The 15,461-nt window shown below is 43.6% G+C and overlaps 1 protein-coding gene across 1 annotated transcript; it reads right to left on the bottom strand.

Moving 5' to 3' along the window:
- Window positions 1–11: 11 nt before the first annotated feature.
- LOC130879211 (cytochrome c oxidase assembly protein COX15 homolog) lies at window positions 12–15,453 on the bottom strand. Its single transcript, XM_057777483.1, has 9 exons — window positions 15,302–15,453; window positions 13,895–14,085; window positions 11,615–11,737; window positions 9,766–9,952; window positions 7,762–7,929; window positions 6,087–6,168; window positions 4,344–4,498; window positions 2,688–2,801; window positions 12–1,629 (listed from the first exon to the last, which is right to left on the bottom strand). The coding sequence occupies exons 1-9, from the start codon at window positions 15,389–15,391 to the stop codon at window positions 1,498–1,500; spliced, it is 1,242 nt and encodes a 413-aa protein (XP_057633466.1). The 5' UTR covers window positions 15,392–15,453; the 3' UTR covers window positions 12–1,497.
- Window positions 15,454–15,461: the final 8 nt, after the last annotated feature.

Raw genomic sequence — 15,461 nt, 5'->3', positions numbered from 1 at the left:
TTGACAGACTGTTGAAAACATTAAAGGAAATTTATTTGATCCTTGAAGTGTGCAATGGCTTTTTCTGAAACAGACATTTGGAACGTAAATTCAGTACTATTATTTTCCACCAGTTCATTCAGTATTTGTATCTGACAGCAAATTACACAAACACAAAAAGAGCTAAGATGATCTTGTTGACCAGGAGTGCAGAGAGCACAGTGCAGTTAAACAGCTAAACACCAGCTCTGTTTCCAGACTGTGATCAAAGAAAAGTGAAGTAAACACCCGAAGCCTGAGCTGACTTGGGATGCCCTGGGCTCAGAATGACTATAAAACCAGGCTACACAGAGAAACCCTGTCTCAGAAACCCACCACACTCCTGTTCCAAGGGCTTGGATTGAGTGGGTCTAAGACGAGTCTTGAGTTCTGAGATCGAGGGAACCTCTCCCGTGCAACAGCACAAGCCCCGAGGGACTGGACTAGGAAATAAAACACTAAGAACAGCTGAGGGCGCGCCCTATAGGACACAGACTCAGAGTACTAGAGCGGAAAGACTGGTCATCTGGTTCAGAAACTGCAAATGGGCAACTTCAGACCAGACATACTAAGCCTCCATGTCATTTTTAAAAACTAGAAATTGTAAACATTTAAGGGTTTTTTTTTTTTTTGTTTTTTTGTTGTTTTTTTTTTTTGCAGGGTGTATATTCGAGACAGGGTTGCTCTGTGTAACAATCCTGGCTGTCCTAGAACTCACTGTAGGCCAGGCTGGCTTCAAAATCACAGAGATCCACCTGCCTCTGCCTCCCAAGTGCTGGGATTAAAGGTATGTGCCACCATTGCCCGACTAACAATTAATTTTAATACTATTCACTCCAAGACTAGAGAGGTGGTTCAGCTAGTAGGAGTGCTTGCTGCTCTTCCCGAGGACCTGTGTTTGGTTACCAGCACCCATGTCGGGCAGCTTACAATTGCCTATAACTCCAGCTCTAAGGGACCCAGCACTTTCCCTGGCCACCATGGTATTATGTACATACATGGCTTATGTTAACACAAACACACACACACACACAAAAGAGGATCTTCACTTCAAAATCTAGCTCACTAGGTGCTTAAGAAGATATAACGCTAGATGCTGATCACAGACCAACATTCAGTTACCTGTCGGCTGGTCCACCCGTTCTTGGGTCTGTCACTGTCACCACCAGCCTGATTAGTGGACAGGATTCTGCAGCACAAGGACACGGAAATCCAAGATCTTCCTAACACTAAGAAAAGCCAGACTGCCTAGTAAGCAGCAGCAAATGATGGACACTTACTTCTACAGCAGATTTTAAAGGAAATCTCTGGTGTAAGGACACCTTAGTGACATTCTTGATCCGGTGTCCATTTCCTAACAGTCTTGAGAGACATGACCAATGTGTAAGCCATGTGGCATGTCAAGGCCACCCTTCTAAGTTCCTGTGCTTGCTGATAAATTACCAAGATAGTTTCAGTCCTAGCGAGTGATTCTCAGAATTATTTTGGGACTCTTCGGAGTTCATTCATGAGCCAAAGGGCACCACTGAGCAGTGCCAAGGAGCCTGACTGGTGTGTGGCAGCCAGAGGAGTTGGAACATACATAAGCAGAGTGCTAATGCCCAAGGTGACCTGTTGTAGAAAAAAGAAGAAAGCTAGTAATACTGAAAGTGACTGCACGTGTGAGCCAGATACACAAACCTCCAAGCTGGCACATCAGAGCATGACAAAGCGTGTATTTAACGCCCATAAGCAAGCATAAAATACGTAGATCAATGAAATTCAAATAGAATAGGTAAACCTAAAATTCCCTTGTCTTACTCTAGCCCATGCTGGCCTGGAACTCTTGGTGCTAGCAACCCTCTTCCTTAGTGCTAAGATTACAGGCACGAGCTACCATACCCAGCATCTACCTGCCTTATTCTACATCAGTAGTTACGGTTACCAGTTTCTATATGCCTTACTTTCATATATGTGGTTACTGAGAGACGCAGGCTTTCATTTTTGTTTGTTGGAGGCAGAATTTCACTGTGTAGCCCTGACTGGCCTAGACCTCACTATGTAAACCGGGCTAGTCTTGAACTCACCTGCCCCTGTCTTCCGAGTGTTGGAATATGCAGGTACATATGGTTCTGCGCTGTTAAAAATGTTGTTCTGTCACTTGCTTTTCCCTAAACCGCTGTGCAGCGCTCCACAGCAAGACATGCCATGGCTGCTTTAGTTCGCTTCCAATTTTAGTACCACAATTATGGGTTTCCTCACATAAAGCTCCTAGTGCAGAAGGGTATTTCTACGGCAGATACAACCGTCAGTCTTCTGGACCAAAGCATTATATATCATAGATATTATATTGTATAATTGCCTTCTGATGAAAGCTATTATAGACTCATGGTCTCATCGAGAATATCTAAATGTATCCATTTTCCTGTACCCATGCTAATAACATTATCTCTTTGCCTGCTCGCCCCACACCCAAATTTAGCTCTCCATAGAATGATAGGCACAAAATGATATTCATTAAGTTGCTCTTCTCTGATATTAAAATGCTGTTGTATTTATTAGCCAGCCATTTGTCATTCCTCTTATGACAATAGTGTTTTGATACTTTTTATGTAGTTTTTTTATTATTAACCTATGATTAACATTAACTTTGTTTGGGGAATGCCATCAGATCAAGAAGGGCTTTGTACCTGTGCATATGCCAAAGCGAGCAGAGTCACTGCTGCCATCTTGGTCCTTCGAGGAAGGGGGATTCTCCGAGACAGGAAATAGAGCACTGTAATGGCAGTGACTGACGTGATGCCCTAGAAGAAAGGAAGATGGTCACCATGTGGGGGTTGCAGGCACACCTCCTGGGAACACTGCTCCACCCACAGTTCCCTTCTGCTGGAACTGAGGCACACTGTCACCCAGGCACCACCTGAGTGTGTTTACTACTTTACACCCTTAGCCTCCCTCAGGTGAGAGCCTGGCCTTTTACATCAGACCTTATGTCCTTAGCTGTAATTTTATATATAATTTTACATTTGTGTTTTTCCCCCAAAGATTTATTTTATCTTATGGGCATGGGTGCTTTGCCCGCATGCATGTCTGTGTACTATGTGCATGCGGCGCCTGAGGAGGCCAGAAAAGGGTGTTGGAGCCTCTGGAACTAGAGTTAGTATGAGTCCCCACGTGGGTGCTGAGAACTGAACTTGGGTCCTCTGCAAGAGCAACAAGTGCTCTTAACTACTGAGCCTCTCTCCAGCCCTAATCCCCTATCTAAAGCAGGGCTGACATAAAGGATTTAACTTTCCTGGGTTGAGAGTAGAAGGGATGGTAGTGCTTCCAGCTGGTAAAAACAATGAAAATCATGGTTTCATTTATACCAGAATAAGGGTCTGGGGTTGGCAATAAGGTTTCTTTTCTCCATCCATGCCAGAGAGAATATTTTCTATCATATGTTTACATCTGTTTCAGAGCGAGCTATAGGGACAGATCCAACCATACTTTTATTTATGCTAAAACACTGTGTAGGGGTGGGAATGTCAACTCTGGTCCGTGGACATGAGTCCTCTCTACATCTCCTTGTCTGCCATCTCACACTCAGCATGCCTCCATCTGATGACATCCTGCCCTTAGCTTAAGGCTCACTCTAGAGATTCCATTTCTGCTGCTCATGATTTAGGAATGCTTCAGGAGAAACTGTGGAGTCTCCTCTGCTCTCTCTTTACATGTATTCCTAACAGCTAATCTTAACTTCGTGTTCCTTTAAAGCTCCTCTCAGATCTGCCAGCTATCAAGGTCTTCCACTTACACCTTGTTCCCTGTGACCCTGTCCTGTTGCTCTAACAACACTAGGTCTCCTGGGTGCACACTCAGGCCAGTCTTAGTACGGTTCCCACACCACCAGTACCTATGGGCTTAAATAAATGGGAAAGTATTAATGAGGCACCTTTGGGGCTCTTCCACAGCTGTGTGCTCACCACAGACTACAGTCTGTTCTAACCCTAACCCTAATAATCACTCTCTCCTGAAATGACACTTAGGCTTATTCGGATTAAGTGGGGTTAGTATTAAATTGCCTATCTGATTTTAAGCTAGAATTTGGGTGTAATGACAAAAATGCCAGATTAGACATCTGGTTGATCCTAGAATTGCCTCCACAAGAACAATCAGTTACTGCCATGCTAACAGTTGTCAGTGCCTCCCTGGCACTCCCAAACCCCATGTGAGGGTCCCTATGCCCAGTGCCTCTCTGGCACTCCCAAACCCTGTGTGAGGGTCCTGATGCCCAGTGCCTCCCTGGCACTCCCAAAACGTGTGTGAGGGTCCTGATGCCCAGCAGCACAAACCAGCACACTTACCAGAAGCCGGTGATCAAACTGTACCATGGTGGGATTCTCAAAGACATTCTTCAGGATGGGAGAGAAGGTAAGGAGATCTTCTGGGATCCAAGAGTCTCCCATTTTGGGGAAGGAGTTGTAAACAAGCCCAGCATCCAGCCCTGCCACAAAAGCCCCTGCATGCCAAGATACAAAGCATGTATCAAAATAAAGACCAAAAAGCAGCTCTGAATACAGAAGTCTCCTACCCCAGAGCTAGACAAAGGAACGATTTGGAGGACAAAAGAAAAATAGGCAATTGAGCTTCTCAGGTACAGAAGATACATCACAGTCTCCACAGGAACTCAGCAACACCTCTAACCCGTATCTGCTCCGACCCCAAGATTCCAGCGTGTCTCTGCTAGAGATCAGAAGCTCTGGAGGAGATCCTATTACTTTGGAAAAAGTCCTTTGTTTTTGATTCTGTGTCCTTCCTGTCCCTAACTGTTGCTGATCTATCTTGGAACTACTTCCTCAGTCTCTGCTCAGACATCACCTTACTAGAGGGAGCCCCTATGGTCTGACACGGCTCTTCTGTTCCCTTCCTCCCCTTCATCTTGCTTTACTTTCCCCACAGTACTGAGTTACTGAGCATGGTTTTGGTGTACATTTTCTGTCTTTCTTCCAAGGATTCAATCAATATTTGTTGAAAGAACAAAGAAGATACAAAAAAAAAAAATCACAAACTAACAAACTAAACCCTGGAAAGCACAAAAAGAAGGCAGGTGTGAGTGGATGGATGATCCATTATTATCAACAGAGGTGGACGGATGATCCATTATCAACAGAGGTGGACGGATGATCCATTATTATCAACAGAGTCACAGAAATTTGAATTATTTTTGTAAACATGACTTATAAGACCAAAATACACATTATATAGGAGAGAAATGAAGAGCAAAGAATCAGGAGCAGGGTAGGCTTTTGGTTTGAATTAATGTTATTTTTAGGATGGAGCAGTGCTGTCCAATAAAACTTTCTGTGAAAATGGACTTGTTCTATGTCTGTTTTTCCTGCAATACATTAGCCACAAGCTACATGTGCAAGCTGATCACTCAGTGTGGCTAGTGTGACTGAATGAAAGCTAAATGTTATTTAACTTAAGTGTAACCACATGGGGATTCTGATTCCTGAATTAGATGTGCATTCAGAGTGAGGAAGGTAAAGGTGAACATCTAGGGGTGAGCAACGGCTCAACGGTTGCTGCTCTTCCAGAAGACCTGAGTTCGATTCCCAACACCCACGCTGGGTGGCTCCCAACTACATGTAACTCTACCTACAGAGGATCCAATGCCCTCTTTTGGCCTCTTTGTGGACCTGCACACACGTGGCATACACTCACACAAACACACACATGTACACATCAATAAAAAAAAGTTTAAAACTCTTAGGATGAAGGACCTACATTGGTCCCAGCTCCAGTGAACTTGAACATCTTTGATCATCAGTGAGGACAGGTCACCTGTCTGATCCATTCTGGTGTAATATGTAATAATGGTCTCACAACACAACTAACACAGCTTTTGCTACACTCCAGGCCCTGTTCTAAGCACTTACAGTCATCATCTCTGTCCTATACACAGCTTACAGTTCCTGGGGAGCAGAAAACAAAGGGTGGATGGTGGCAGTGAAGGAGCCAAGGCAGCGGGAACAACAGAACATCAGGTAAGAAATGCTACTTCATGCTGGATGGAAACGCAGCACGTGTGCTGGGAGGAGGCCTACCTGAGAGAGCCGTAAGGAACACCAGGCCTGCTGTGCCTCCAGCAAAGCGTCTCAGCCACAGCAGCTGTCGGGTTTCAGGTAACTGGAAAGGATAATCAGGTAATCTCTTTGGTAGGAACTACTGAGGTAGGAAGATCTCCAAATCCAAATCTAGACAATTTAAGGTCAGATTGTCTGCTAACAAGGAAAAGTACCCAGCAGACACTGCTCTAACATAGGATAAGTACCCAGCAGACACTGCTCTAAAACAGAATAAGTGCCCAGCAGACACTGCTCTAACATAGGATAAGTACCCAGCAGACACTGTTCTAAATATATGTTTCATTGTTAGACATTTATTATGTATCTTCCCAGATATTTCAATTAATTAAATTTAAATAGTCCCCAGTAGCTAGTGTTACTGCAGTAGAGAACATGACACTGTATCACTTAATAGTCATCTCAATTCTTTCTGTAATTGGGTAGAGTATCAGTAAGTAGCCTAGCACAGTTCAATTCCAGTGTTGGGGTGTGCGAGAGAGTGGGCACATGTGAGGACTGAAGGACTGGGGAGATCTAGGGGCTGGAACATAAGAGCAGGGGGTCAGCAGACAGCTCTAGATACAGGCAATTCATTTTATAAATTCAGCTTAGAATTCAGAGGAAGAATTTTCAGATGAGGACTATTTACTATGAAAAGGCTTCAATATTTGGCTTTCCTGTGAACATCTCCAATCCTTACTGGGACCCAAGTCCTAGCTCTAAATACCTGTTAGGTAATTCTACTGAAAAATCCGATGTCACATCAAAACGTTCTCCATGAACAGTTTATCCAGGCTGACTGACACTTCAATATTTATTTAATAATCACTTTTTAAATTAAGCATTTTAAATTACTGGTGCGTTTGTATGTGTGTGTGCATGCTCATGCCACAGCACACGTGTAGACATCAAAACACAACTTTGTGTCGTCTGCTCTCCTCACCCACCTTCATGTGGGGCTAAAGGATTGAACTCAGGTTTCCAGGCTTGTTGAGCCATCTCACCAAACCAACAATCACTATTGTAAATATCAGAAAAAAGGTGAGCCAGCTATGGTAGAGCACACCTTTAATGCCAGCATGGGGAAGGCAGAGGCAGGTGGATCTCTGGGAGTTTGAGGTCAGCCTGGTCTACAAAGCAATTTCAAGGACAGCCAGGACTGTTACAAAGAGAAACTTTGAACTGAAAAACTGAAAAAGAAACAAGGACAGAAAGAAAGGGGAAATGAGTTTGGTAGCTTGAGACGGTGCCACAGCACAAGTGCAGCCACAGCTCTGGCTCTGAACTTCCTGTCTGGCTCTTCAGTCTCCACCGGGGAGCCAGGGCTAAAGTGGTGGGGCTATCCTTACTGGCAGTTCCTGTGTTTGCACATTCCTCATTAGACAATGCTGACAAGATATCTAGTCTCTATATTATGGAGAAGCTTCATTTCTGGAGATAGATACATATGTATCCATCCCAAAGAATTGAAACTTGTGTCTCAAAGAGCTAGCTGTGCACGCATGCTCACAGACACATTCTTTACACTAGCCAAAATGGAGCAGCAGCTGTTAGAGGGAATCTCTGACTTACTAACTTTGTATTAGAACCAGATTTCCATCTCCCTGCCCGTCAGCACCTGGGCAGCTGTGCAGCGAGGCCGACGGGCGCTTACCTTGTGCTGAGGGAGCAGCAGGGACAGTGAGGTCCACAGGCTGGCACAGTAAAGAACAAGTGCTGACCCCAGGTGGGCTGCGAGGCGGTACTGACTGACCCGAGGAATATCATAGGACTCTGGTTTTTCTTCTAGCCCACTTTTCACCATATACCAACCCAAGAGACCCTAGAATTCAAGAAGAGAGGGGGAAATCAAACAAGGTTTGACATATTAGGTTCTATTGAGAAAGTACATTATCAAAAAGAACACCCTCCCAACCTGTTTCCACACCCTTCTAGTGTGCATAGCCAGTGTTCAGGAAGTGTGAACTGCTGGCGATTCCGTATTAATAGTATTAGTGCTTGATCACTGTTTAGACTTCTGTTTTGTATAGTTCAGATATATGAAATCACACAAGAGTTTATCTGCACTCAAAACTTTACAAATACTTGATATAATTTAACATGTAAACCATGAAACACAATATTTTGGTCTATGAAAACTAGATTATATTTGGAAAAAGCTTAATAAAGGTTAACTGTTTAAAAACAATTACAGTCAAGATAGGTGGGTATAAGACAAACAAAAAAGCCTGGGGGAGGCACACAAATATGTAAGATTTTGCATGTGGATTGCTTTGCAAAAATGTATTTCTACTCTCTAAGAAAAATGGAAGTGGAGATGAAGAAATTTAAACTTCAACTCCAAATTCCAAATTCAGTCAAAGAAAGACTTCAGCTCTTAGAAGGAAAGGAGGAGAGTGCGGGAGACCAAACAATAACAAGAGATCTCACCATTCCCCATCAAAATGCATGTTTATGTTTAGAAAGCTCACAGAATGCATCACATTCCATGGTCCTCTGCTTTAACGAGCAAATAACCCAACTACATCAATTCCAGTCTTATCAGATAAGATACAATCATTCCACCCACTGCCTCCAATCCACAGAATCAGGCCAAAGGGGTGAGTTTCTACTGCTTCTTCAGGTAACCCACTGGGGATATTTCCTTCCCTTTCATGACCAGCCTGGCTATTATAATTACCTTCATCTTCAGGGACCCTGGAGAAATGGCAGCTATACAATTCTCTAGCCTAACTTACTTCCTCCCACAACCCTGACAACTTAAATTTCTACCTTCATTTTTAATGTTTAATTATAAAATTAAACTTATATTTTATTTCATCTAATTTTCTTAGTTAAAAAACATAATAAAAGTTAACTTTTATAATAAACTTCTATAAAGTAACTTTTATTAGTGTCTAAGTATTTACTGTAGTTTCTAATGGCTTGTTAATCGCTTCATTAGCTTATCTCCTTACCACTTCTGAGTTAAATTAACTACTAGTTTTCCTACTGGTCAAATGTTGATGTTCCTTTGATGCTGTGACACCATCAGGACCTTTACATTTTGTCCCAAATACTTGCAGGTGTCTCCTCTGATTCCTTTCATTGGTTCTTGGCGTTAACTTTGAGACTCTCCTGAAGCTCTCTTCCGTAAGAAAAGTCCAGCTTACACGATTTCAAATACCGCTTAAACTTGAACATCAGCTTCATCTGTATCCCAGCTCTCATCCCTGAACTATTTCTTTTGGAGTTTTCCTGTTTGCCTTTGTAGTCACTCTACAGTAGGGATCACTCTAAGACAGCAGACAAGTTAGAAAAGAATGGAAGAGAACCCGGAAGAGAATCATAGTGGGGACACGAACTTTACTTCCAGTGGCACGAGAAAATACACTTATTGAGACCTTACTGATTTTAGACACCCAACTAACTGCTTTATAGGTATTATCTCATTTAATATCTGTACTCCCTAAGTGGTTCTAGTACTGTCTCTACCCAGAATAAGAAAGAAAATATATGACAAGTCAGATAGCTTGCCCTAAGTGGCAGAACTGGGACTTAAAGCCAAGGCTATGGCACTAAAATGCTATTGTAGAGCTTCAAAGATGATGTCCTTAAATAATGCCCACCAGGAAGCTCTTCGAGCATCTCAGGTTTCCCAACCTTGAATAAATCTTACCTGGAAACAGACTAAGCCACAGAGGGCAAGAACACGTCCTTTCATGCCACGGCTGAGCCAACCCTTTCTCCAGAAGTAGGCAGCGGGCAGGATGTATGCAAGGCCTACAGCTCGGCCCCACATTCGGTGCGAGTATTCCATGTACCAGATGAACTTGAATTCTGCCAGTGTCATGTCATGATTCAGGCTAGGTGAAATGGGAGTCGAAAATGAAAAGAGAGGCAACCGCTATTGGGTTTTTCTCCCCCTCCTCCCCCCTGTTTTTTTGAGACAAGGTTTCTCTGTGTAACAGCCCTGGCTGTCCTGGAACTCACTCTGTAGACCAGACTAGCTTTGAACTCACTAAGATCCACCTTCTTCTATCTCTTCAGTGCTGGGATTAAAGGCATGTGCGACCACCACCCAGCATGTTGAGCATTTTCTTGATTAGTGATTGATGTGCGAGGGCCCAGCCCATTGACGGTGGTGCCATTCCTGGGCTGATGGTTCTGAGTTTTATAAGAAAGCAGGCTGAAAACGACAAGGAAAAACTAGGAACCAGCACGTGGTGGACAGTGTATGGCACATCCTCCCGATGGGACCAGTCCCACAATGGAAAGGACTGCACACCGGTACATTCTCCCGTGGGCAGCATCCTCAAAACCATGTTGCTGGGTTGAAAAAATGTCAGACAACAGAGTTTATGCCTGACATGATTTTATTTATTTATATGAAATTCCCAAATCTGTATGATGAAAGGGCACAGGTCAGTTGTGTCTGGGGGTGGGCAGGGTAAGGACTGTCAAGCTGAAACAATGAAAGAAGCATGAGAAACCTGGTCTGACTGATCGACTCATATTGATTGTAAGGGTTCATGGGCAGGCACAGACATCAACTGTACGTGTTAAATATGTATGATCTATTACATACCAGTTATACTGAATGAAGTTGTTAAAATATTTAAATACTTAGAACCCAACAATCCAGAAAGAGAGAGAGAGAATATGCATGTTCAGTAGTGAGGTCTTTGAAATAAACTGTAATTGAAATGAAAAAAAAGAAAGAAAGTAGGCTGAACAAGCCATGGGGAACAGGTCAGTAAGCAGCACCCCCTGTCGGAACACAATCCAAGAATGGAGCTGTGTGAGAAAAAAGACAAGAGACTTATAACCTCAGTTTCTTCAAAACACAGAATTATTCTTAGAATATGTTTCCACGCTCCTCCCAGGTGTGGCAGATAGGAGTGCCTCTATGGAAAAACGTGTTTCTGCCCTGTGTGGTTTGTCCTTTGACTGAATACCTTACTCACGTGATTCTTCTTAACCCTAGAAGTACAAACTGCCTGATGCTCTGAATAAAGTTGGTTATTGCATGACACTTCGGTCCACCTCATTTTTGAGGCTCCACTCTCCCAGGTTCCGCTGCCTTTAGAGTGGTAAACATCCTCCAGGGCCTCTGCAACTGCTCCTGCCTCCCAGTTCCTGCCCTCACTGCTGTGATGATGAACTGTCACAGGGAACTGTGAAATAACCCGTCCTCCCCACGCTGCCTGTGATCATACTGTCATCACAGCAGTATAACCCTAAGACAGGGATTTACGTGAGGGACTTTGGAGATGGCTCAGTGAGTAAGAATGCTCACGGCACAAGCATAAGGAGTTGAGTTCAAATCCCCAGCACCCATATAAAAAGCTGGTGTGGCCGTGTGTTCCTGCAGCTCTAGTGCTGTGGGGCAGAGACAGGAGAAGCAATGAGACTTGCCAGCAGTGAGCTTAGCTCCAGGTTCAGTGAGAAACGACGTCTCCAGTCCTGCCACACACACATGGCTTCATCACACACAGACATTTACCTGACTCTTTTCTAACACTTACATTTTAAATTCTGGAAATTGCTGGTATTTCTGGAATTCTGCTTCCCATTCTTCCTGGCTTGTGGGTGGCTTCATCTCCTTTATTAAATGCCAGTCTACCATTGAGAGGCCAGACTCCGTCAGCCTTAGGATAGAAAATGTGAGTGCATGATTCTACATTACTTATAAATAGCCTATGGCAACAAGAAGATGTGAATTTAACCCATGGGTATGAGTTCCTTTCCTCTTCCTTTTTTCTTTGCATCGCTGGATATGGAATCCAGGTTCTTACACAAACCAAGCCCTGCATGCCAGCCTTTTTTTTCTTTACACTTTTAGTTTATTCTCCCAAGTCTTTTATTCAACCCCACCCCATTTATTGTTTGCTGGTTTTTTCTTTCCTGAAACAGGGTCTATGAGGTAGAATAGGCTAGCCTCCTTCACCTCCCAAGTGCTGATATTACAGGCATGTGCCACCATGACTTGGTCCCACCCAATTCTTTCACTAGCATTTCGATACAGGCAAAAACAATGTTTACACTAAAGAAATGTGTAATAACACATAAACAACATTCTCATTATTTTGGTGCTAAGGACTGAACCCAGGGCCTTGCACACACTAAGTATTCATTCAACTATTGAATTATACATAACACTAGCTAAAACTACATTCTCCACATCAGGAAAAGAGACTTATTGCAGAAGTATAGGTACAAAAGAATATTAAATTTGTTGCAATGTGCCATAACAGCTGAGGATAAATAACACCATATTTTGAAACAGAGCGTAACAAATATGAAGATAAACACACATACTTCATTAAAATTAAAAAGTAGGGGCTGGAGGGGTAGTTCATCCAATAAACATCTGCCTGAACACAAGCCCCAACCTATGCCTAAACAGACCGACAAACAAACAAACAAACAAAAAAACAGGTACAATAGCACAATAGAGCTTGTAATCCCAGTTCTGGACAGGCAGAGACAAATTCAAGGTCAGTGACAGGCCTTGTCTCAAACAAACAAACAAACAACAACAACAACAACGAAAAAGGTGGGCATCACCTAGGAATGAAGCATGAAGTCATCCGACTTCCACATGTATGCAGATGTACACGCACACACAGACACACACACTAAAAAGTACTTTCACCAAAAAGGAACTGGGGTTCCTAATCTAAAGGTAGGAGAAATGTACAAAATAAGCCTGGAAAACCTTAATGTACCACAAAGCAAAGATGCCATCAAAGGGCCTTGTCAAAAGACGCTGGGACCGGGCTGGAGAGATGGCTCAGAGGTTAAGAGCACTGACTGCTCTTCCAGAGGTCCTGAGTTCAATTCCCAGCAACCACATGGTGGCTCACAACCATCTGTAATGAGATCTAGTGCCCTCTTCTGGCCTGCAGGTATACATGGAGGCTGAACACTGTGTACATAATAAATAAATAAATCTTTAAAAAAAAAAAAAAAAAGATGCTGGGACCAATTTCAAGAGATTCCCACCAATTAAGATGGAAGAATTTAAGCAGTGGACTGAGATACATCAAATGTCTTTAAATGTATGAACTCATAGCAAAACTTTAAACCCCAAATCCTTTATTTGTAGCCTTTGGAGGATCTTGGGAACAGATTTATTATTGAAAATTAGTAAATGAAGAGAATGAATCAAATCTTGCCTTTCATATGAAGACTGTATCCTGGGCTAATGACACTGCTAATGAGGGAACGTTTCTCTTTTATAGTAAATAAAATATTACTGTTTTGGAATTCTAATGAAATAATGGATCTAGGCAATAATAAAGAGAGTTGATGTCCCCGATAGGTTCTAGAATGAATGTTCCAGTCACCTATACAGTATCTCACCCCCCATTACCAATCAGAATCTAGTAAGAAACTACTCATTTCCAGGACAGACGCGGACAAAAACTTGGCCTTGTTCAAAAGCAACAAAACTTCAAAGATGTGGGAGAAGGGAACGCCTAAATCCATTAAGTTTGTTTACAGACATAAAGATAACCTAAGAGTATTTGAAGCAATTGTGGTATATGAACATACGTGTTTAATTTAAGCAAACAAACTGCAGGGGGAAAAGTGAGCTCAATCTGAACACTGGCGAGGTTAACCATACAGGAACAATGCCCAGCTACCAGTGAAGACGGAACCCTGCCCTTCTGACAGGCTCCTACCAATAAAACACTGGGCTGTTCTAAGACAAAGCAAGCGAGCTTCTCCAACTGTAAACGTAGGATGCCCAGAGCCCCTTTCCCACGGACAACCTGGTTCGTCCAGAGCAAATGACTCACCGAGTTACTCCTCCGAGAATAACGGCTCCAGCGACGGTTCCGCTGCAGACCAGGAGCCATCGGCCCACTGCCTGCTCGGCTGCCTTCGAGGGAAGGAGCACTGCACCTTTTCCGGATTGCAAAGCCACTTCAGTGACGGTGCCATATTGCCCTGGCCTCAGAGGATGCCTGCTGCCAAAGCTGCAACCACACTGAGGAGCAAGAAAGAAAATTATAACCAAAGAATCGGGGAAAGACTGCTTCCCACACTCGGCCTCAATTTGCCTGGAGAAAAGTGCCTCACAAAGGCGGCATTTCCACGGCTCCCACTATGGCTGACTGCTATCTCTCAACTGGACCACCAGAGCCCTTTTCCCAATGGGTTTCTTTCAGCAGGACCTCCCCAACCACAACTCTTTTTTTTTTTTTTTTTTTTTTTTTTTTTTTGGTTTTTCGAGACAGGGTTTCTCTGTGGTTTTGGAGCCTGTCCTGGAACTAGCTCTTGTAGACCAGGCTGGTCTCGAACTCACAGAGATCCGCCTGCCTCTGCCTCCCGAGTGCTGGGATTAAAGGCGTGCGCCACCACCGCCCGGCCCCCAACCACAACTCTTAACACACTGCCATGTGTCTTCAGGTGATCTGTCTTTGGGTCTGCATGGCAGGTTCTGCTCGATCTTGTTCTTTCTCTCTTCCCCACTCTTTCTCCTCTCTCTTGTTGCCTGTTTATGGCACTGGCCCCTTACATAGCAAGACCCAATACATATTTAACAAGTGAGCCAACAATGAATAAAACTGACTCCTCCAAGGCAGGGGCCATGTGAGCATTTATTTTTCTCTTCCTTGATCATTACACAATGATAATAAATAGAATTCTCTGCTTTCTCTTCCCATTCCCCCAAATCTTTCACCTTTTACTAATAATTATCAGATACGAGAATACATGTCCTCTTTGGGTCTAAGCCTACCAGTAAGATATATGCACAGTTTCCTACTTCTAATTAACAGTGTAACTTAGACAAGCAACTTAAAATAAGCCTCAATTCCCTTCTCTGTAGAATGGGGTTATACAGTAGTTCATGACACTTTTAGCAAAACACCAAATGTGCAAAAAATACTGAGCTTTTATCATGTGCTGAAGATTTGATGTATACTAAAAAAAATTAATCCTCACCAACACCTTGTGAGGTAGTAGTTACCCCATTCGACAGACTGGGACATTGAAACATAAAAGCTAGATAAATTGGCCAGTAATACACAAACAGGGGGCAGTATTTCTGGATCCGCATTCAGGGGGCTGTCTGGACACGAGGAAAAAAACGTGTCGTGAAATGACAGGGAGATAAAACCGGCGGGGCGGTTCGTTAACTTTATTCTAGCCTTTTTCACCCCAGCCGGGCTTCCGTGATGGGAGCCAGCTACAGTGGGTACCTGTGCTCTGGATGCCGCCCTAGGGACTAGGAGCCCGACACTGCGGCTCCCCGTGAAGGCCTTCAGGGACGGAAGGAGCAACCGTTGCATACCGACGGTGCACCGCCTCCGCCGGAACGGCCCAGCGATGTGCGCTCCCCTTCTCCTCCCCGGAAAGGAG

Source organism: Chionomys nivalis, chromosome 8 (genome assembly GCF_950005125.1).
Source record: "Chionomys nivalis chromosome 8, mChiNiv1.1, whole genome shotgun sequence".
Lineage (NCBI taxonomy): Eukaryota > Metazoa > Chordata > Mammalia > Rodentia > Cricetidae > Chionomys > Chionomys nivalis.
The sequence above is the reverse complement of the archived record's forward strand: the minus strand, read 5'-3'. Positions and strand labels throughout refer to the sequence as shown.